General features: G+C 22.5%; 9 protein-coding genes across 9 annotated transcripts; 2 read left to right on the top strand and 7 right to left on the bottom strand. All coding sequences in view use genetic code 6, as the record gives it.

The window, feature by feature from the left end:
- Window positions 1-358: 358 nt before the first annotated feature.
- On the bottom strand, window positions 359-1,024 carry TTHERM_01289140 (peptide methionine sulfoxide reductase msrA; the record flags this gene model as incomplete). The annotated part of the gene is made up of 2 exons (XM_001029816.1): window positions 359-733; window positions 791-1,024. The coding sequence occupies 2 exons, from the start codon at window positions 1,022-1,024 to the stop codon at window positions 359-361; spliced, it is 609 nt and encodes a 202-aa protein (XP_001029816.1).
- Window positions 1,025-3,463: 2,439 nt separating this feature from the next.
- Window positions 3,464-4,729, bottom strand: TTHERM_01289130 (DHHC zinc finger protein; the record flags this gene model as incomplete). Its single annotated transcript, XM_001029815.3, has 3 exons — window positions 3,464-3,608; window positions 3,792-3,888; window positions 4,030-4,729. The coding sequence occupies 3 exons, from the start codon at window positions 4,727-4,729 to the stop codon at window positions 3,464-3,466; spliced, it is 942 nt and encodes a 313-aa protein (XP_001029815.1).
- A 1,077-nt stretch (window positions 4,730-5,806) lies between these two features.
- On the top strand, window positions 5,807-7,358 carry TTHERM_01289120 (eukaryotic aspartyl protease; the record flags this gene model as incomplete). Its single annotated transcript, XM_001029814.2, has 3 exons — window positions 5,807-5,898; window positions 5,955-6,566; window positions 6,647-7,358. 3 exons carry the CDS (start codon window positions 5,807-5,809, stop codon window positions 7,356-7,358), a joined length of 1,416 nt encoding a protein of 471 aa, XP_001029814.2.
- A 1,348-nt stretch (window positions 7,359-8,706) lies between these two features.
- On the bottom strand, window positions 8,707-9,876 carry TTHERM_01289110 (60S ribosomal protein L15; the record flags this gene model as incomplete). The annotated part of the gene is made up of 2 exons (XM_001029813.3): window positions 8,707-8,834; window positions 9,390-9,876. The coding sequence occupies 2 exons, from the start codon at window positions 9,874-9,876 to the stop codon at window positions 8,707-8,709; spliced, it is 615 nt and encodes a 204-aa protein (XP_001029813.1).
- Window positions 9,877-11,015: 1,139 nt separating this feature from the next.
- TTHERM_01289100 (tRNA-dihydrouridine synthase) lies at window positions 11,016-13,130 on the bottom strand (the record flags this gene model as incomplete). The annotated part of the gene is made up of 6 exons (XM_001029812.4): window positions 11,016-11,372; window positions 11,444-11,713; window positions 11,919-12,303; window positions 12,370-12,470; window positions 12,532-12,869; window positions 12,965-13,130. The coding sequence occupies 6 exons, from the start codon at window positions 13,128-13,130 to the stop codon at window positions 11,016-11,018; spliced, it is 1,617 nt and encodes a 538-aa protein (XP_001029812.4).
- A 1,750-nt stretch (window positions 13,131-14,880) lies between these two features.
- Window positions 14,881-15,216, top strand: TTHERM_01289080 (small nuclear ribonucleoprotein; the record flags this gene model as incomplete). The annotated part of the gene is made up of 1 exon (XM_001029810.3): window positions 14,881-15,216. The coding sequence occupies one exon, from the start codon at window positions 14,881-14,883 to the stop codon at window positions 15,214-15,216; it is 336 nt and encodes a 111-aa protein (XP_001029810.1).
- Window positions 15,217-16,039: 823 nt separating this feature from the next.
- On the bottom strand, window positions 16,040-19,334 carry TTHERM_01289070 (ubiquitin carboxy-terminal hydrolase; the record flags this gene model as incomplete). The annotated part of the gene is made up of 8 exons (XM_001029809.3): window positions 16,040-16,226; window positions 16,290-16,429; window positions 16,485-17,185; window positions 17,327-17,737; window positions 17,903-18,197; window positions 18,256-18,492; window positions 18,552-19,019; window positions 19,143-19,334. The coding sequence occupies 8 exons, from the start codon at window positions 19,332-19,334 to the stop codon at window positions 16,040-16,042; spliced, it is 2,631 nt and encodes an 876-aa protein (XP_001029809.3).
- Window positions 19,335-20,282: 948 nt separating this feature from the next.
- TTHERM_001289061 (transmembrane protein, putative) lies at window positions 20,283-20,708 on the bottom strand (the record flags this gene model as incomplete). Its single annotated transcript, XM_012800044.1, has 1 exon — window positions 20,283-20,708. The coding sequence occupies one exon, from the start codon at window positions 20,706-20,708 to the stop codon at window positions 20,283-20,285; it is 426 nt and encodes a 141-aa protein (XP_012655498.1).
- Window positions 20,709-20,810: 102 nt separating this feature from the next.
- TTHERM_01289060 (hypothetical protein) lies at window positions 20,811-21,017 on the bottom strand (the record flags this gene model as incomplete). Its single annotated transcript, XM_001029808.3, has 1 exon — window positions 20,811-21,017. One exon carries the CDS (start codon window positions 21,015-21,017, stop codon window positions 20,811-20,813), a length of 207 nt encoding a protein of 68 aa, XP_001029808.1.
- Window positions 21,018-22,076: the final 1,059 nt, after the last annotated feature.

Here is a 22,076-nt window from a genome sequence, read left to right as displayed (position 1 = left end):
AATAAAAAAACTTTTTATTTTCAAACTAGTTTAAAATTAGAAATAAATTAATTTAAATATTTATTTAGTTTAAAGATAGTGTTGATTAAAATATATATTCATTAACAGATGCCTTAAAGATATTAAAAAAGAGTAAAAATTTAATATAAATGAAATCAAACATTTTAATTATAATTTTTTTATTCGATTACAATAAATAAATAAATAAATCAACCAATGTCTTTTTTTATGATTAAAAATCTTTTACTCAAAAATTGATATTCTGATTAAAGTAAAAAGAAAGTAAAGATATGAAATGGTTACAAAATATACCATTTATTGCAATAAAATTGACTGAAATACAATAAATAATACTAAATCATTACTATGATTATTATTATTACTATTATTCTTACTATAATTATTTTTACTTTAATTCTTCTTCTTCTTGCTTTAAGTAGTCTTTATATTTAATCAAAAATTTCTTTAATTTAGGTTCTACTACGGCTTTGCAGTATCTTTGTTCAGGGTTAATATCAAAGTAATTTTGATGGTAATCTTCAGCTGGGTAAAACTCTTCAAATTTATCAACTTTAGTTACAATAGGATCTTTGTAATACTTAGATTCTTCAAGCTCTTTAATGAGAGCTAAAGCTGTCTTTTGTTATTATTCACTCAAATAAAAAATTACTGACCTGTAATGAGTTCCTACATCCTCATCATTTTATCTATTTAATAGAGTTGGATCATGAACCTATTAATTACAAAATTATTTTTATTATTTTAAATCAATTTTTCTTATGGCGATTACATTGAAATAGATTCTGAGGAGATTTTCGTAAGAAATAACTTCTGGATCAAAAGTAACCTAAACTACTTCAGCATGTCCTGTTGTTCCTGTGTAAACCTCTTTGTAAGTAGGATTCTTCAACTCACCTCCAGAAAAACCAGAAATAACTTTTTGAACTCCTTTGACTCTCTTGAAGACAGCATAAATACACCAAAAACAACCACCTCCTAAAACAGCAACTTCCGAATTATTCATTTTTGTGTAAAAGATATTCTTTTAAATATTAAATTTATGATATTTATTTTAATTATTTATTATTTTTTTGAGTAAAAAATATCCTTCTTTCTTACTTATAAAAAAGTGCATAGAAAATTTAAAGAACTTTAAGAGAAATTAAAGAATAATAACGAATAATTTATTTATGTAATTTAATAAAAAAAAATAAGTAATTTGCATAAAGACTAGTAAACTTTTTCTTCTTATTTCGTCATTTCATGATTTTATTGATAAGTATAAGCTAGATGATTATGCTACTTCAAATAAATATTCTTTTACAATTAATCAGAAATATTCCGTCCATTTCTTAGTTACATAGTTACAATATTAAGAGTGACTATTAAAACTTAATATCATAAATATTAAAATAATCAATCAATCCATTTTTAGTTTATTACTCTTGCTGATTCGTAAAAAATAATTTTTATCATTGAAAAAAAAAAAATTCTAGTTTTTTAAAAATAATAAAATGCTTAATTAGAAATTTTTTGTTTAATTTGATGGTTTTTCACTCACTTTATTGAAAAAAATGGATAGAATTCAATTAATGGAAAACTATTACTAGTATAATTGATGATTAGTAAACTTAATATAATTTCTCTATTGATTTTAATGAAAGTGTTACTAATATTTAAATATGCAATTACTAGCAATTTTATTTAAGGAAAAAAAAAATAAATATTAAGGTTGCAATTTCAATAAAAAAAAATAACAAATACTAAAAATGTTTTAATTATTAATAAAATCAATAAAAGTACACAACTACCATATTTCTACTATAAAGTTTATAATTTACTTAAATTAATCTCAAACACTTAGCACAAAAAATAAATATAGTATTAATAAATCAAAATTAAAATCATTCATTCATTTATTAATTTAAAATTTGGATGCTTAATTTTTATTAATTTTGAAACATCTAAATTATTTTTTAAAATGCAAGTGATTTTACTTTACATTAAGTAGTAATTTTAATAAGATAAAATTTAGATAAATACACTTTTTAAAATAATAATAGATATTTATAAATTATCATGTTAAAATTTTTAATTTATAACAAAATTTTCGTTTGTAATTAAACTATGAAAAATGTTATTGATAAAGTAGCTTAAAAGTTGTAGATAAAATTAAATGCAATATTATTTTATTATTTTTTCTTCTCTTGACGATAAAGAATATAATTTTTTGAACGAATAATACTTATTCATGAAGAAAAATAATTATTATTATATAGATTTTTTAAATATTTTAATTAAGCTCTAATATTTTTATTTTTGATTTTTTCCTCACAAACAAAAATTTATAAAATTAATAAACCCTTAAAAATTTTTTATTTTATAATAATTATGCTATTAAAAAATTATATTAAATGTATAGATTTTATGGTTTTAAATATAACCTTGAAAAACAATTTTAATACAAAATTATAATTTTAAATTAATATTTATAAGACTTCAAAAAAGTTATAAAAATGATACATGAAGCTATTTTTTTAATATATACTATTATTTATATCAAATAATATATTTTTTATAAATTAAAGAAATAATTAAAATAATTTAGTTTTAAAATTCAACTATATCAAATATTTTTATTCAAAATTTAAAATATCCAACAACGATTTAAATTTTTCTTTATTTAGTAATAAAACAGATAGATAGATAACTTAATAAAATATATAAAAATTAGCTCAATTCTTATTTTAATTTTAATTTCAATTTCAATTAATTTATTTATTTCTTTATTTAGTAATAAAACAGATAGATAGATAACTTAATAAAATATATAAAAATTAGCTCAATTCTTATTTTAATTTTAATTTCAATTTCAATTAATTTATTTATTATTTTTATATAAACATTAATATAGGCTTGTGGATAAAAGTGGGTATTAAGTTTTTAATTTGCTAAATGAAATACAATTTTAGCACATAATTAATTAATTGGTTTTAATTTAAAAAATAAGATTTTGCTTATTAAATCAACCAAGAAAAAGAAAATAATCTTATAATTAATGCTTAATCAGATTTATTTATTATTAGCAATAAAAGAATAAAAGGTTGGATAGCAAATTTTTTTCAAAAATTAATTAATTCAGTCTAAAAAAAATAATTTAACCAAAAAAAATACCAATGTTTTAAAAATTAGTTTCTAAGTAAAAGATTAAATTGATGAGAGAAGACACATTTTTAATTTGCCACTCTTCAAAAATAATTTGAAAATCCATTAATTTGTTATATTTAGTAAAGCAGACAACTGAAAATTATTTACTTATATTTACATTTAATTTTTTTATGTTTATTTATTAGAATTAATTATTTTAATTTAATCTAGCTAAAATTTTAGTTAAATTTTTTATGAGATGAGTTATTTATTTATTTATTTATTTTTTATATGTTCATTTATTAGTTTAAGACATTCAAATTTAAAAGCTATTTAAGGCATCTTACATACCTATAATTTTTTAAGCTTATACTAAAGATGGATCTACTTTTTTCCAATTAAATCCTACAGCTTTTCTATCAACAGTTCTTTTTTTGAGAGTTTCTTTAGTGGTTTTCCCTCTATCATATTATAAAATAAAAAATTTATTATATATTATCTAAAATTTTATTTAGTATTTTAAATAATTTCTAGTCTATAAGTTCCTCAAATAAACAAGCATTTATCTTCAAAAAGATCAAGCAAAAATTTGATGAACTTAGAATCTATCTAGAAATGTATATCATAAGTAAATAAACAATTACTTTATTATCAAATAACCATGAAATAGACATAAGCCGAGAATGCCAACACATAAAATACCAACTGGCACAACAAAAATAACTAAAAGGACAATGTACGCTAATTAATTAATTTTGAGATTATTTTAAAGTTAGATCAATATTAAATTTATAAATATATCTTTAAAGAGCGTTTTCATTCAATATTCTAAAAATGCTCTCTATTTTTAAGGTATTTTAATAAAATTAAGAATAAATTTACTTGTTTATGATAAATCACTTTCATTTTCTTTTACAAGGAATACTATAATTCCACAAATTACTGAGAGACATAACACAGAAACGGATCCTACAAAGGATATAAAGTATCTATAATTTCTCTTGCCAACACAATTATTTACAAAAGGACAATGATGATCATATACTTCTACACAATTATCACAATCAGTACAATGAGAAGCCCTAGGAGGTCTATAAATTTGGCAAGTTGCACAATAATTCCTTTATATGTTTTCAGTATCTGCATCTGCGAAATTTCCATTTAAAAATTAATCATACACTTCCCTATTTGTATCATCCATTGTAAGGAGGATTATATTTCTTCGAGGTATAATTCCTGGATCTGTGAAGCCAGTTAAAAGCAAAAATATAATTGTAGATATAAATAATATAACATTAACTATTGCTAACACAGGAGAAAAGTTTTTAAAAATTGGAGGCATCACTAAGACAAGATATGGTATTCCTGCCCCTAAAACGCAGATCCATGTATAACAATTCGGACCCCAATCTGCTCCTGGACCTATCATAAGTTTTCCATTACAACAAAATCTATTAGTACCAGGCCACATTTAGTATAATTTTAAATAACCATTTTTAGCAAATCTAGTAATTTTCGCTTTTAAATTTGTTATCCCTTCACTCCTTTTTTATTCCCACTACTACTCATAATTTGTGCTCATTTTTAATTAGTTTTACAGCTTCAACTCTTAAAATTTGTCTTTTCGTTAGGTTTTAAATTAAATTGTTTGCAAAAATAGTAAAATTAATTATTAATATTTTATGACGATAATTATGTCAAATTCTTACTTTCTTTTATCAAAAAAAAAATTTTTAATTTGCAGCAATTAAATTACAATTTATTTATTTATTTATTTATTTATAAACTAGAATTTTTTTGTAGTTAAATATTTTTTTTTAAATAAAAAATCAACCAACAATTTTAAATATAAATTTTGTTGCAATTTAAAGCACTAATTACAATAGCAAAAATCATTTTTTGAAACACCTTAAGTGAATGGACAATATAACTTTATTCTCAATTCGTTTTTATAAATTAAGTTTCTTTTGAAGAAATAAATAACCTATTTTGTATTATATTTATTATTTGAATAAAATTCTAGCAATTTTAAATTATTAATTAAACTTTACAAAATAAATAAATATTAGACTATTTGTTATTTCGATCAATTAATTGTAAATAATTATAAATTGTTAATTAAATTAAATTTTACTAAATAAATACATTTGAGTATTTGTTATTTGGATAGAATGCAAACAATTTAAAATTATTAATTAAGCTTTACTTAATAAATAAATATTTGAATATTTGTTATTTGATAAAATACAAACAATTTTTAATTATTAATTAGACTTTACAAAATAAATAATATAAATACCTTAGAGTATTTACAATTTAGATAAAATACAAACCATTTTAAATAATTAATTTAATTAAATTTTACTAATAAATGAGTTTGATATTTAGGCACAAATTGTACATAGAGTAAATCAACTTCAAAGAATTAATAAAATATAAAAATTATTTTTATTTTTAAATTAATAAAATAGAGTTTTGATAATAAAGATTTTTTACTGAAGCTGATAAAAATTCTAGTTCTGAATTAACAATATTAAATATATAAAAAAATTAATATTCATAATTGCAAATTGATTAAAAATAATATAAAAGTAATATTGAAGAATATTGGAATCAAGTTCAAAGTAGATTTTAATTAAAAATAAATAGACTTTGATATATGGATAAAAAACTCTAAGCTTTAGGAATAATTTGTATTATTAATCTTCTGAATTTCGTATCGATTAAAGGAGAAGTTTATCTATAGAGCCAGTAAAAATTTTAGTATTTCTACAACTGATAGAGATTACTTTTATAATAAATAAAAGAGATATTCCTGAAGAAGAAATAAGCCATAAGAGTAGCTAAATATATATTTTATAGCTTTTCAAGAACGAAAATGAGCAATATTATGTGAAAGGCTTTGACGTGGGCCAGCAGTAGCTTATTAGAATGATGGTTGATATTAATTCAAGCTTCAACATTATTAGCAATTCTACTTTGTTTAATGAAATTCAAGCGAATACCACTCATATTAACTCAACTGACATTCCCTATATGAAACATATTTACAAATAAGATTTCAAAGTTGGAAAAACCCTTGAGATTGATTTCTTTAGATAAAATAAGACAAACGTTATTGATATCCTTTATACTAATTACCCTTTATCTTTCTAAGGCATAAAAATAGATGGAATATTAGGATTTTCCAGGGCGAATTTTGAAAAAAATTTGATTTTCAAAAGACTACCTCATAGTAATCATCAAAAAAAATATAAAAATATTCTAGCTTCTGATAATTTCAAGACATTTTAAGATGATATATACGAAAATTTTAATGTTGCAAAGAAAATATTCTCAATATATTTGAGTCCTGAGAGCGCTGAGCACTATTCTTACATAATAGTCGGGGAATTTGAAGCTAATATATTCAAAAGAAGGTAGTAATAAATAAATAAATATATAAAATAATTGCTTATTAGAAATCTTTTAATCTTCTTTACAATCAAATATAAAATAGGACACTCATTAGTACCTATTCTACTAGAGATTATGCGTGGAGCTTTTTCATAGAGTATCTGGAAATGGGATCGGTCTAAATTTAGTTCCCAAAAAGATAAGACACATTTATTTCTTTGATTCATAATTACATAGGGATAAGTCTTAAATCCTTTGAGCTAATAAAAAATGCACTCATGCAAAACTGCAACGTTGTTTCTACAAGTGTGAACAATGAAGGATTCCTAGAATTCCAGTTAAACGTAGATTCTCAATAGTACAGAGAACATTCAATTCTAAGAGTCCACTTAAGTAAATCAATGTACTTTGATATGGTGGAAAAGGTTTATTTACGCTAATGCCTGCTATCTGTATAAGATATGCTCATAACATGCTAGACCAAAATAAAACTCTTAGAAGAAAAAGATTTAGATGATGTAATAATATTGGGTACACCATTCCTGCAGTATTATTACTCTGTTTATAACTAAGAAACTAATAGAATTACAATTGGAATGGCCAATTTTTCAGATCTAGAGGTTGCCCAAGCTAAATTCTGGTATTACATCTTTGTCCTTCTTATCTTTCTATTTGCTATTTTACTGATATCAATTGGAATTTTTTACAAAGAAGAATTTTCTAATCTAGTCTTAATTGTAAAAAACACTATCAGATATATCTGCTGCAGAGATTAATAATCCCGATTAGAGTTACTAAATATTGCGAACAATTGATACTCACTCCTATGTTTACAATTAATTATTCAAAAACATTTCAATGAAATAAGTTAAAAAGAATATATTAAAAAATATATTTCAATTACTTATAGAAATTAATAAGTTAATTTTATAAAAACACTAATTTCAAACAAAAGAATTATAAAAATTTTTAATGAAAGTTGCAATCTAATAATAAAAATACTTAAAATTAAGTTTTTTTACTTTTTTGTAAAAATTATTTATTTATTTTTGAAACAAAAAAGTATTCTAAACACCCAAATATATCTTGAATAAACTTAAAAATTAAAACTTTTCAAGTATCTACTTGCTTATTTTAAGATATCCAATAAAAAAAATATTGTTGACTAAGATTTAATCAATTCCTTTTTAAAAACATGAAACTTAAATATTTTAAATTAAGCCTTTTTAAAATTAAATTTTGTTATTGATTTAATTGCAATTATTAAAGAGAAAAAAAGTGCTATTGAAGCTTCAAGCTATTTCTTTTGAAAAATCATACATTTAGAATCCTACCAAGATAATCTAAATATGATAAATAAAAGTTGTTAAAATCCATTAAAGCATGTAAAATATTTTATTTAAAATAAAAACTTATCTTGAACTGCTTTAACTTTATGTTTTAAACTTTCAAAAGTATTCTTGAGAAATAAAACCTTATAAAATTTGTAATTTAAATATTGAAAAATTATTAAAAATTGATTTACATAGAAACAATTTATAGTTTTTAAAAAAATCATTAATAAATTGAAGATACTTTTCAAAAAAATAAATAAATCAATTAAATTTTTTGGATAGCAGTTCTCCTTCTATCCAAGAAAAAATTAAAATTTTAAAAGAGTATTTTTCTTTTTTTTTGGAAATTGATTTCATTTTTAGGCATAAAAATTAATTGGTAAATTGATATTATTTCTTTTGTATGAAATAAATTAGCTTTTATGTTATTTACTTAAAATAAATTAAGTAAAATTGCTATTTATTTTTAAAAACTTATATAAAATTCTCTAAAGTCTATTCAATAAAAAGTATTCATATATTTATTTTATTTAAATATTTATTCAATTATTGAATACAATTTAGGCTTTATTATAGCCTTGAGAAATATGTTGAATTTATTTTAGAGATATTTTGAGAGGGAGATTTTGAAGGATATTTTGAATAATTTTAGAATAAAATAAGTATGTATGTATATATATAGAGAGCGAAAGGTTTTGAGTGGGTTGTTATTTTAAATAAGTGATAATATGTTAACCTACATGTTATAAAGTGATATATATTAATTTTTGATTGTATATAAACAGTTTTGTATTGATTGTATTGGAAAGTTGTTAAACTATCAAGCAGCTCAACGGTATCTTCTGAGCTTGAGCATTTGTCTAGCTCTCCAGTTACCCTTTCTGGAGGTTCTGAGAGATTTAGCTCTGTGGCCCTTAACTCTGAGACCTCTACCCTTTCTACCAGCGGAGGTAAGACCTGTAATGTTAAAAAAATAATTAGTAACAAGTTTACTTTAAAACTAAATATAAATAAATGAATTTTTTATTAAAATTAAGTTTATCAATCTAGCTTTGTTTTATTCATGCTACATCCTTCAATTTTTTCCATTTGGTTATCAATGCTTTAGATATTGATGATTTCATGTGTATTTAATCAATCAATGAATCAATTCATTATTAAAGAAATTCATGCAAATTATCGTTAGCTAAACCAATCGATCGAAAAGGAAAATTGAGTAAATAGTATAATTATCAAGTATATCAAATCTAATCTCCCTTAATATAAAGTAGATAGTGAATTTATTAGCATTAATCAAGCAATTCAAATGCTTAGGACAATAATTTAATTGCATTTTATATTCACATGCTAAGGTTTATTTTCAGAATTTGTGTTTTCTTTAAAATCAACAAATTAACTATCATCCACTTAAATTGATTTGCATCTAAATCGAGTAGCAAGTGAATAAATAACAAAGCTATCATGAAAACTAGAAAATTTTCTATTAAGAATGCTAAATAATTTGATAATTACCTCTTAATTCTCTGTGCTTGTGAGCAGATTCACAGATCCAGTTGATTCTGGGGTCGTTTCTGATGGCGTTGTGAGAGGGATCAGCGAGGATAACTTCGTAGAACTTGTAGGTACCGTCTTGACCAACCCAGTAAGAGTTGAGGACTCTTAATTCAGGGACTCTCTTACCGACTCTTTCTTCAGCGCAAGATCTGAGGTTTCTGGCGAACTTCAATTGGTTGATACCAACACTGGAGGGCTTACCGTAAACGATACCCTTGGAGACAGGTCTCTTTCTACCACCTCTTCTGACTCTGACTCTCCAGATAGCGTAACCATCCTTGTTCTTGTAACCCAACTTTCTAGCCTTGTCGGGTCTGGAGGATCTAGAAGCCTTGTGGATGACGGGTAATTGTCTGTATTCCCAGGTTCTAAGACGCAAAATGAAGGACATGAGATCAGATTGCTTCTTTCTCCATAATTCTTCCAAATATTTGTAGGCACCCATTTCTAATTGCTTTTACTTTTTACTTTTAATTAATTTTACTCTTTTTTGATTTTTTTACTTTCGTATCTTGCTCTTTTCCCTTTTAATTAATAAACAAATTAATTTTTCTAATCCTTTTAATTTGGCCCTATAATGAAGATTTCCCATGTTCTATCAATGGAAACCTATAGCAACAAACAGAGAAATCAAAATAGCTGACTGAGTTCATCAACCTCAGTTGAATTTTATCTAACTATCTATGATTGCAATTAATTATTGCATAACATTTTATTTATTTACTAATAAAATATCATCGAATATGCAAGTAAATTCTATTTCATAAAATTAATAATCCTGATTATACTGCAATTAAATTTAATTTAAATTTTATAAATATTTTTAAAATTAATGTTAAAAGTTTTTATTTAAAATCTTAGTCAAAAAATTTTATTTTTAAAATTGGCAGAATTTATTTAATAAAAGTTAAACTTTCTTCAACATTTTATTATGAAAATTGGTATAATTTAATAAAAGTAACAACATATTTATTTTTTTATGAAAAAAGTTTTAATTTTTGCATGTTTAAAAGCAAAATTTATTATTTTATTTTTAACTAAAATTTCTTTTAATATTTGGAATAGTTATTTTTGTAATTGTAGCAACTCTTCTTTTTTTTTTGATATGATATTTAGTAAATAATTTATATCGTTATATTTTCTTGTCATTCTAGCTAAATTATTAATTAATACTTTTTATTTGATAAAAATTATTATATCATCAAAAAAACTGAGATTTTATAGGCAAAGCCTATAATTTAAACTTATAAAATATTCACTTTATTAAAAAACTATCTGAAAAAACAATCCATTTTAAATTAGATTTTTTCTATTTATAAACCATTTTGAATTTATTTTAAAGCCTTATTATAAGAGCAATTAGTTTAAGGTAGACATATTATTAAATGCTGTCTAGACCTTTAGATCTACTCATACAAATAAATTAAATTAATAAGGTGATTAATTTTTAGATAGAAAAACAAAAAATAAATGATTAGCTATAAAAAAATGTATATAAATGAATATAACTAAATTGATTAATTGATGATTATTAATATTTTTAACTATTTTTTATTTACAGGTATATAATTGTATACATATAACTCATTCTGTTTAAATAACATCTTACTACTTTTAACTATTTTCTTTTTAATTAAGGCTGATTTACTCATTTTTAACTGATTATAAGATAGCTTCAACTATGCTGTTATCGGCTTATTCACAGCCTGGTGGTCTTTGATCTAAAGCATATGCATTTATTTATTCATATTCTTCGATTGTTTTTTGCATAAATACTTCATAATTTTCAAATTTAACAAAATTAGCTCTATCACTAATGAAGTGTCTATATTTAGCACTGTGCTTTTCTCCAGCAAAAAGATTAATAATAGGTTTGTTGAGAGTTGGAATGCTAATAGCTGGTTATTACTAAATTACTAATTTTCCATATTAACCCCAAATCTATTTAATTTTTATTAAAATGTTTTATAAAATAAAGAACTAATTAATTAATTATTTATTTATTTATTTACCTAAAGAATTTCTCTTCTAGAGAACCCAGGATTTTACTTTCCGAAATATCTTCTGTCCATATCAGAAAAGAGCCATGGAGTCTCATAAGCTGCTCTTCCTAACATGCATCCATGCAATCCATTTTCTTATTTCAAAATATCTGAGATTTGATCATATGTTTTAAATCCTCCATTTATTGAAAAATGTAAATGAGGAAATTCCTATTTCAATCTGAGAACGTAATCATACTTTAAAGGAGGAACATTTCTATTCTAAGCAGGATTGAGACCCTTTAAAATTTAAATATAAATAAATAAATATCAATCAATATGGTTACTTATAAAATTTAAATATCAATTTATTAATTTGGAGCTTGTTTGATTTTTGGAATTTATTTTGTTTTAGTTCAGTAGAAATTTATTTATTTATTTGTAGAATCAATCAATTAATTAATTAATTTTCTCAAAGAAATTGATATGAATAAATAATTTTTACCTTTAAAAATGCCTTTCTTGCATGTACTACAAAATGCTAGACTTGCCCTTTTTCAGAAACTGTTTTAATAAAATCTCTTGCAAATTCATAGGAATCAAAGTTATCAACTCCTAATCTGCATTTAACTGTGACTGGAATTGAACAAGCTTCCTTCATTTTTCTCATAATTTCTGCTACTAGTTCTGGCTCTTTCATTAAACATGCTCCAAATTTACCACTTTAAACTCTATCAGAAGGGCAACCAACATTTAAATTAACTTCATCATAGCCTATTTCTTCACATATCTTAGCTGCTTTAGCCAAATTATCTGGATCATTGCCACCTAACTAGATAACTACTGGATGCTATACTGGATCAAACCTCAAAAATTCCTAAGGACCACGACTTTTTATATAAAAATATTTAAATGAGTAAACAAGTATTCCTACTAAAAAAATTATTATTTTTTACATATTATGATGCACTGCTTATTCGTGAATCATCTCTGTATAAAGAATTGAGTATCTAGTTAGCAATCTAATGAAATTCCTAAAGTGCACGTCAGTGATATCCTATTAGTAGTTAAATTAGAGTTAACTAAGCTTTTTGATTACAAAGACATATATTATTTACAATCATTGGAGCTACAGCAATAGTGTGATAGTTAATGTTTGCGATGGGGTAATGGTAATCTGTTGAAGATAAAAAATGTTTGATGCCTTTGTAGTTCTATATTTCTGAAGTATTATTCACTTTAATTTCCTCCTCTTGTTGCTGATGGTTTTATTGTTCCTAGTTCATCTGATTCGCTTAACTTTCTTCTGTAAAATTCAAAATCTATTATTTATTAAGTTCCTAAGTTGTCTCTATTAATTGATCCTAAGAGTTATGATTGTGATTTTGCTATTAATTCTAATCCATTTTTATAAATATGATTCCTATATTTTGAAACTACTCTTCCTATAAAAGACCTAGATGACATTATAATTAAAAATATTTTGTTTGCTTTTGGAATTGTAAAAATATCTTAATCTTTTCTAATAACTCAAAAAATTATATAATATACCTTAAATTTATCTTTCTCTATCTATCTATTTATTTCTCTTTACTTTTCTTTAAAGGCCTTCTACTTTATTTATTTTATTATTTATTAAATAATTATGAAATTCTTTTTACAAAAATTGAAATTTCTTGGCTAATTCCTATCTAAAATAATTAATTCTTCCAACCATTTTCTGTTTATTTCTTATAGTCATGGACTAGAATTCCTTTAAGACACTTTAAAGTTTAATTAATATTTACTATTATCTATGTGTCTGTATGCTTATTTATTTTTTTAGATTTTAAAAACTTGTATCCACTTTAGCAAGCTCAAGTTTTTCAGCAAAACTTCTCATTAAACTTAAATAAAAAATAAAACATACAAAATAATAAGATAAATATTGTAATTGTAACAATAAATGTAATCAATTTATATTAATTTTATTTTTTCAAATTATTTTATTTCATAATTATTATTTCTACACTTTGTAATTAATTCATTATTTTTAAAGTGAAAAATTTAATAAATTCGATTTGATTAAGTTTAAATATTAAAATGATAATTCATGTAAAGATATAATAGGAAAATAGATTCAAAGTAAAATGATAAGAATTATTATTTTTTTTAATTAATGAAATAGAATTTTGCAAGACAAATTTAACTAATTTTTAAAAATTAAATAAATATTTTTTAAATCCAAAAAATACAAAAGCATTAATAAAAATTCTTAATTGTATTATGAAAAATGAGGCTTAAAATATCTAACTCCTAACTTTGGAAAATACGCAAAATTTAAATTTACTTATTAAAAAATCAACTTTATACAAAAAAAATCTAAATTTGTTGGGTTTTAGCAAGAATTATAAACTTTTAAAATTTGTATTTATCACTAAATAATAAAATTAACATTTTGATTTGTTTTTTTTTTTGATGTTGTTTGTTTATTATAACTTTTTTCTAAACTTAATTATTTACTTATTTGTTTTTTTATTTATCTATTTATTTATACTTTTTATTTATTTATATTTTTTATTTATTTATTTTATTTTTTCTTTATTTATTTTATTTTTTCTTTATTTATTTTTTATTCTGTTTTATAGTTAAAAACTATTTCTTCTAATCTCGTCTCAACCTATTCCTATTTTAAATTTATTTAAATATAATTTATGTTTTTATCTTTTGTTTGGGTAATTTTGAAACGAAGCTTAATGAATTTATCTTTGGCATGACTATTTTTTAAAAATCTGGATGATATTTTTTTTCGCTTTTTCGATTGATATTGTAAATGGTTGCAGAAATGTGCGAAATTAAAAGTGCAAAGTTGATCTGAAGGTTAAAAACTAGTTGGTAATGATCAAACTTGCTACAATGAGGATTTGCGCTGGAAAAATCGCTCACTTTTTATTTAAAAAATAGCTTCTCATTAGATTTTAAGTGATAGTTATGTGAGGATAATTCATAGCTGGTTTTTGAATTTTTTTTTGGAAGTTAAATTTTTTGTTTAAAATATTAATTATAAATTTTGAAGAGATCAATAAGTGATTAGTATTCAAATAAAAGATACAAAACTTAATAAAGAGAGAGATTGATAGATAGATAAGCAAATAATTAATTAAATAAAAAATAATCAAATTTAAATGCAGAAATATCTTAATTAAAAAATGCTTGGGAATTGATTGAATCCATATAAAATAATTAAAAAAAAATTATAAATTGAATGTGAAAATAAATATTAATTAATTAATTAGTTAAATAGAAACCAAATACACTAACTAAATCTTTTGAAAGATAAAAGTTTATTCAAGCTATTTTGATATTAAAAAATATTCATTAATAGTTTTAAGATTGATTGTAAAGTATCAAAAATAAACAAACAAACAAACAATAAAAGAGAAAGGAAATAATAATAAGAAAATAAGTATTAATTAGATAGAAAGAAAATGAAGTTAGTGCGTTTCTTAATGAAGTTAAAGGGTCAAACCGTTACAATCGAATTAAAGAATGGAACTTAGATTATCGGATCAATTATTGCTGTTGATATTAGAATGAATACACATTTATCAAAAGTAAAAATGACTATAAAAGGCAAGAATCCTGTAAGTTTAGACCACTTGACAATCAGAGGTAACAACATCCGTTACTTCTAGTTGCCTGATGCTCTTCCTTTAGATACTCTCTTAGTAGACGATTAGCCCAAAATCCAAAAGCGTCAACAAAATCAAAAGGACGCTAGAAAGGGAGGCAAAAAGGTTAAAAGAGCTCCTGCTAGAAGATGATATTTAAAACAAAAAAAAATATAAAGAATATAGGATTATATCAATAAAAGTAAAAAGTTATCTAACTCAAGTCACTCAAAAACAAACAATATAACAAATGAATAAATTATCAACTCATTTTATAAGATGTATATGCATGCATGCTCTTTATTTGTCCTTTTGTTTTTTTCTTAAGGTATTATTATTATATTCTTCTTTTTAATTCATCACATATCAATCAATCAATTACTATTTACATTAATTACAGCTGAATACTTCTGCTATAAGGTAAAATTAACTACAACAAACAAACAAATAATATTCGAGAGAATAAATTTATATATTTTTTAGTTGTCTTTTTTAAAGTTAAAAATGGAAAACAAGTTAGATAAATAATGAAATGAGAATAGCTAGAATTTAATTGAATGAAAATTAAAAGGATATACACATATATAATCTATATATCTATTTATCTATTCAATAATAAGCAAAGCAGCAAAAAAAAAAATTTATTTGTATTTCTAGACACAAATTTTAATTACAGTAAAGTAAAATGAATTATTTGCATACATTTCAGAGCAAAAATAATAAATAATATTTTTAGTTTAAAATGTATTTAATTTTAATAGATAAACGAATGAATGAGTGAATTACATCATACATATATAATTTAACAAAAAATAAAAATGTTTTAAAGGTGATTAATTTATTGATTAATTATTTATTTATTTAGTGGGTTATTTAGTTAATTGTTTATTCATCATTTATTTACTTATTTATTTTTGAAATCATTTTTAATATATGTTAAAAAATAATTTTCTTTTGTATAGAGTTTTAACTAGCATCAGTTGTTGTTGTTGTTATTGTTGTTATTGTAATTGTAAAAATAGCCGTTTGCTGATATTTATTACTTTAAATCTAAATTGTCAATATTTTGATATATTTAACTTTTAGACCTAATATATCTGTGCAGATCTATAGGCTTATGATTTTTGTTGGCATAGAATAAAATATAAGGCGTTTCTGACTCACTAATTAATTTCAAATAATTCATTAAAAATTACTTTATTTTTGTTAACGAAAATATATTTTACGCAAAGTTTTTAACTAATTCGTCTGCATTGCTTTTGATTTATTCGATAACAGTGTTATCATCATAGAGTTTCCAATTACTGTTTGGTTATTCTAAATCTTTACCGTAAGTGATGTAATGGCCAGTGTCAATTTGAGAGCCCTAAATTTTGGGTAATTTTAAATAAACAATTAAAAATTGAAATATTTTATTTTACCAAATGCACGATAAATGCATATAATTTATACTCGAAATTTTGAAGTTGATTTTGTGGTATAGAAGTGTTTTCAAAAATATCTTATATATTAAAAGACTGAGGAAGATTGGTAGGATAAAGCAGCTTAATTCTCTCTTATTTTTGCTTATCATATTAAAATCTGCCAATATAAATAGTTAAATAAGGAGGAAGGATTTTAACAAGAGCTGACTTAATAGCTGAAGTCTTTTTATTACATTTATCGCAGTAAAAAGCGTTGTTTTCGTCAAAAGTCTCAGCCTAAAAAGAGCTTCTAATCATTTAAATCAAATCATAGTTTTATCTCTCTTTTACATAAGCTTGCTGGCAAAAGTTTACATAAATATCAAGTATTTTTTCAGTGTTTCTAAAATTCGTTTTACATTATTAACATTAAATTACATTTTCCTTTTTACCAAAGAAAAATCTGTCAATTTCTTCATTTTAATTTGTGTCTTTTAAATAATTTTATATATAGTCCAAATACATCCTCCCGAACTCACCAGAGTCTTACATTTCCATAGAACTTCTGAAAGGCTCTGGAAGTGAAAGTTTTAGCTATTTGGCATCTATATCCATAGAAATTGGTTAGCTATACATTTTAAAAAATACCTTCATTATTTCCTCCACTGGATCAAGAAAGTTGCAAAAAACTTTTGACTTATCAAACACAGTTTTGTAGTCTAAATATTTATCAATTTTAATATTAAAAATAAATCTATCAAAAAACCCAAATAAATAAATAAATCTAAATCTAAAATAATTTATTCAGTTTAAATTTTTGTTTTATTTTATTAAAATTTATATGAAAAAAAATTTTTTACGTAAAACAAACTCTCTAAAAGCTTAAGCATGATAAAGACTGTGTATGAATGAATTAATATAGCAGGTATTTCCTACATTTATTAAACCTGATAGTTAGTAACTCGGTTCAATAATATTATCGCCCATTTTATATACATTTTTCATATCCTCTATTTTTTGCCTTATATATTATTCATTTATGTCAATTAGCTTGTTGTCAATACCTTCTTTAACTATTTCCTTTAGTTTTTACGCGTATTATGCACTAAGCCCTCTAGTAACATCTTAATTCATATAAATTAAGTAAAAGAATTTATACAAATAAGATATTTCTTCTCTATTGATTGCTTATTTAAAATGATTGACGAAATCCAATTATTTGATAAGTGTTTGCATCTATAAGTCAGACAATTAAACAGTCTTTGCTAAACCTGTAATTTATTAAAATTAAACAAAGTTTATTTACATAATATAAATTTGATTAAATCAAATATGTTTCAATCAGAAAACAATAAACATAAATCTGTTCATTCATTGATTCTTTTTTCAACTTGAGAAACAAATTCATTCACTTGAAAAAAAACTAAAAAATTTACCAAAAAGAGTTTCTTTGATTAAACCTACTGTCTATCTTAAACAGTTTTTACATTATATTTTAGAAATAATTTTTTTCATGATAAATTCATTGTGGACATATTTAATAACATCAAATCTCCTAATTTAACTTAGTGACCTGATTATGTTGAATATTAAAAAGCATATATCTTGAGTGTATCCACAGTCAATCAAATTGTTAAGTATAATAACTGTGTCTTCAGGATTGAAGAAAACGTATATTAGGTCAAATGAGTAGGATTCAAAGTACTTATATAATAAGTCACCTTAAGCTAGCTATTTGATAAAAATTTTATTCTCATTCATCTATTTATTTATTTTTGGAATAATTTACTTGTTCTACTAACACATGAAGATTCTAATTAGGGCGAATAGGATCTTTGCTGTCCCAAGGTATTTTCATTGATTTAAAAATGAATAAAAGTATGTCAGTTAACTTTGAAACGTCATAGTTTTATTCTCCTTCTTAACTAGAGAGAGCTCTTTAGAATATGAGCTAATTGAGCTTTTGAACAAGCTTGATTTCAGAATCTGTAATAGAGGGAAGGATTAGCATGTATTTGATTAGTATCTACATTTTTAATTATTTATTTATTTAATAAAATTCACTTATTCAAATAAATTAATTACTATAACGAGATAATTTGAAATAGAATAAAGTCTGGTAGGATTAAAAAGCAGTATTTCTTCAATAATTGTTTATATTTTATTATTGGTGTCTTTTACATCTTACGACTTAATTTTTTGTGTTATCTGCTAATTATATTTCTACTCAACCAACTACTATAAAATATTAGTTAAAAAATAATTATCCAGCTCATTAACACTTGCTAAATTCTCTATTTTCTAATCTAAGAATTAAGTAACTTCATCTTTGAATTATTGATATTCCCTTTATATTGATTAATTGGTCAGCCATGGTATTGTTATTACACAATTTAATTTTAATGCAAGCCCAATCACTTCTAACTACTCGCAATTCTCTACCAAATCTTAAAAAAACTTTACATTGAAGAGCTTTCTTATTTCTGATTAATGAATATTATCGCTTGTAATGAGGTTATAAACTAACTGGAAATTATAGTACTTAAATTATCTCTAATTTATTTAAAAATATTTTTATTTATTTAAGCTTTAATAAAAATTACAATTTAGTATTTTTATTGAAATAATTTTATTTATTTTAATCATTAACTAACTACTTATAAAAAATGCAATTACTAATGGACTGATGGATATCTGATACACTATTCTAGACTTCTCGTAAGCCGTTTTAAAAAACTTATAGAACTTTAAAATAACTTCTTCTTGAATTTTCCTGTCTTCCTGTGCATTATATTGTGAAGCAAAGTGGTCTTCTGGAGTGAATTATGGTTCTCCAGCAGTATTAGTATTGATTTTGCTTTAATACATTTGCTTAATAGTTTTGTTATTTTTTAGATAATTAAGTTGACTCTTAAAATTATTTTAATTGCAGATAGAAGCCTAAATTATCTATTTTTATTTGCCTAATTGAGACTGCTTTGCAAAAACTCTCCTTTGATAAAATGGATGGATTATTATTTACTCTTACAAATAAAATTATAATAAATATTTTTTAAAAATTGCTTAGATACAATATTAATTTTCTTTTTGTAATAAAAAAACTAATAACTTTTACTCAAATTTTATATGCAAATATTCTTAAATAAACAATGTCAATTCAATCAATTTACTAAACTTTGGTTAATTATTTCTAACACCAAAAAAAAAAATACTAATTCATATATTTGGGTTTGTATGTATCTGATATAGATTGGCATTTATTATTTTTTGGTTTGTTTGACTGATTAGCAAATGCATGTAAGTAAGCAAGCAATTAATCATTCCAATACCGTTCTCTCATTTATACATATTCTTACTTAAAATTAAAATATCTATTCTTAAAATTCAAATTGGAATCTTATTACGTAAAAAAACTCTCAAATAAAAATGTGTCCAGAAAAGAATAATTAAAAGATTTTTCAAATCAACAATTTTTGGCAAAAAAATATTTAAAAAAAGTTTATTTTTAAAAAATAGATTGATTGATTAAATTTTACTGATTAATGTCTTTAAATTAAGTAAGTTATTTTTCTATTATAAAAATATGCTGAGCAATAAAATAAATGCCAACAGCTAGCTATTAAAAATAGAAGACGTTTAAAATAAATATAATTTATTTATTTTATGTTTTGATAATCTGATTAATAAATAAATATCAATAAATTAATTATTTAATTAATATTATTTTCTAAGCAAAAAAACATATTTTTTGTATCATTTTAATTTATTTAATAAGCAAATTTAGTTTCTTTGATTAATAAATAAGGTATTTTATTTTCATTCAGCTTGCAAGCAAATACCAATTTAAAAAAAGCAGTTTAAACAAACTACTACTTCAATTATCACTAAAGCTATTGTCATTTTGAGTATCAAAATAACATATAAAATATATATTGTCCTAAAAATATATTCGTTGAGAACACTAAAATACTTGTTGCAAACTAAACAGTAACAAACTCGCTTGCTTTTCGATTGAAAAATTTTGATTATGTGATGTATGCTTATAAGGCTATTTGGTATAAATGTATTTGAAAATGAAATAAATAATCTTTATAAATTTGAATTTGAAATGGAAAGCATCTGACTAATCAATACTCTAGACAGGCAACGAACGAAACAAACGATAACTAACTATAAGAATAAGTTCAATTTATTTATTTATTCAATGCTGCTTATTTTAATATTGTGCCAGATTTCACTCATCAAACTAATACGAAATTAATTTTTGATAGTGGTTTCTTTGCAAGTAAAAATGCAACTATCTCTACTTAGTTAATTATATTATGTCACTTTACCTCCTTTTCCTCATTGCTTTTCAGTGACTTTAGTTTCTCCGGCTCTTTCACGGAAGAAGTATTCTGAAGTTACATTGAAAGCTTCGACGTATCTAGTGAGGCAATTAGCCAATCTTTATTCATCGTGAAGAACGAAAGGTTTATTTTTGTCGTTAATAACCTTGAAGCAAACCTTATAGGCTAAATCAGAAAAAACTTGGGTAGTGTTTTGTTCCATTTTCGCTTATCCTATATTTTATTATTATATTTTAATGCGGTGAAATCAGCTATTGCTATTTTTCGTTTCTATCTTGAAAATAAAATGGAGAAATTAAGCTAACTAATTAATTAATTAATTACCTCTTTATATGATTTGTCTTTATTAATTTCTTTCTCTTTTTTTCTTTTTATTAATTTCTTTATAAAATCTTGATTTCCTATATTTTTTATTGATTCATTCTTCTTCTTTATTATCGATTATCATTTCACTTATTTGAAGCAAAAAATCCTTCTTACTTACTATACACATCTCATCTCGCTATTTGTATGTAAACATTTTTATTTATTTATTTGCTTATCATTTGTATCTTCTCACAATAAATATCTTCAATAAATTAAAAAATATGTAGTATTTATTAGGCATATCCTATCCATTATACTTCAATATATCATTCAATCAATTTATTTATTTATTTATTTATTTATTTTATTTTATTTTATTTATCTATTAAGGCACTAAATCACTATGAATAAATCATTTTAAATTTAACAAACATTGCATTTTTAACTCTTTTTATAATAAAATTTATTCTAAAATTATTTCTTATTGAATAAAACAAAATTTATTTTAAAATAAAAATATTTTTAAAAAGAAATATTCTAAAATTAGATTTCAATTAAATCCTAAAATATTTGGAAAGGAAAGTGTTGCTTTTTATTCTTATTTTTTTATTATATCGTCTGTCTGGTTAATAAGCATGGAATATTGAATAAATCAAAAATTTATTCTATCATATAATTAAACAGAGCTAAAAAAATGATTTATTATATATTTAAAAATCGGAGGCACCTTCTCTCTCTCTCTAAACGTTTATAAAATATGATAGAATTAATTATTATTTTTTTTAAAAAAACAACTATTCCAAACTTTTTGAGCAAGACAATATATCTCTACTTTCTAATTAAATGATCATGATAGATGAAATCTAAAATAAAAAAATGATTAAGTTAAATATAATAAAAATAATATTTCCTTACTTCTATTTTGAATATTAAGGCTTATTCCTATTAATTATAT

Source organism: Tetrahymena thermophila, assembly GCF_000189635.1.
Source record: "Tetrahymena thermophila SB210 genomic scaffold scf_8254393, whole genome shotgun sequence".
NCBI classification, from domain to species: domain Eukaryota; phylum Ciliophora; class Oligohymenophorea; order Hymenostomatida; family Tetrahymenidae; genus Tetrahymena; species Tetrahymena thermophila.
This window is presented reverse-complemented; position numbering and strand designations above follow the sequence as displayed.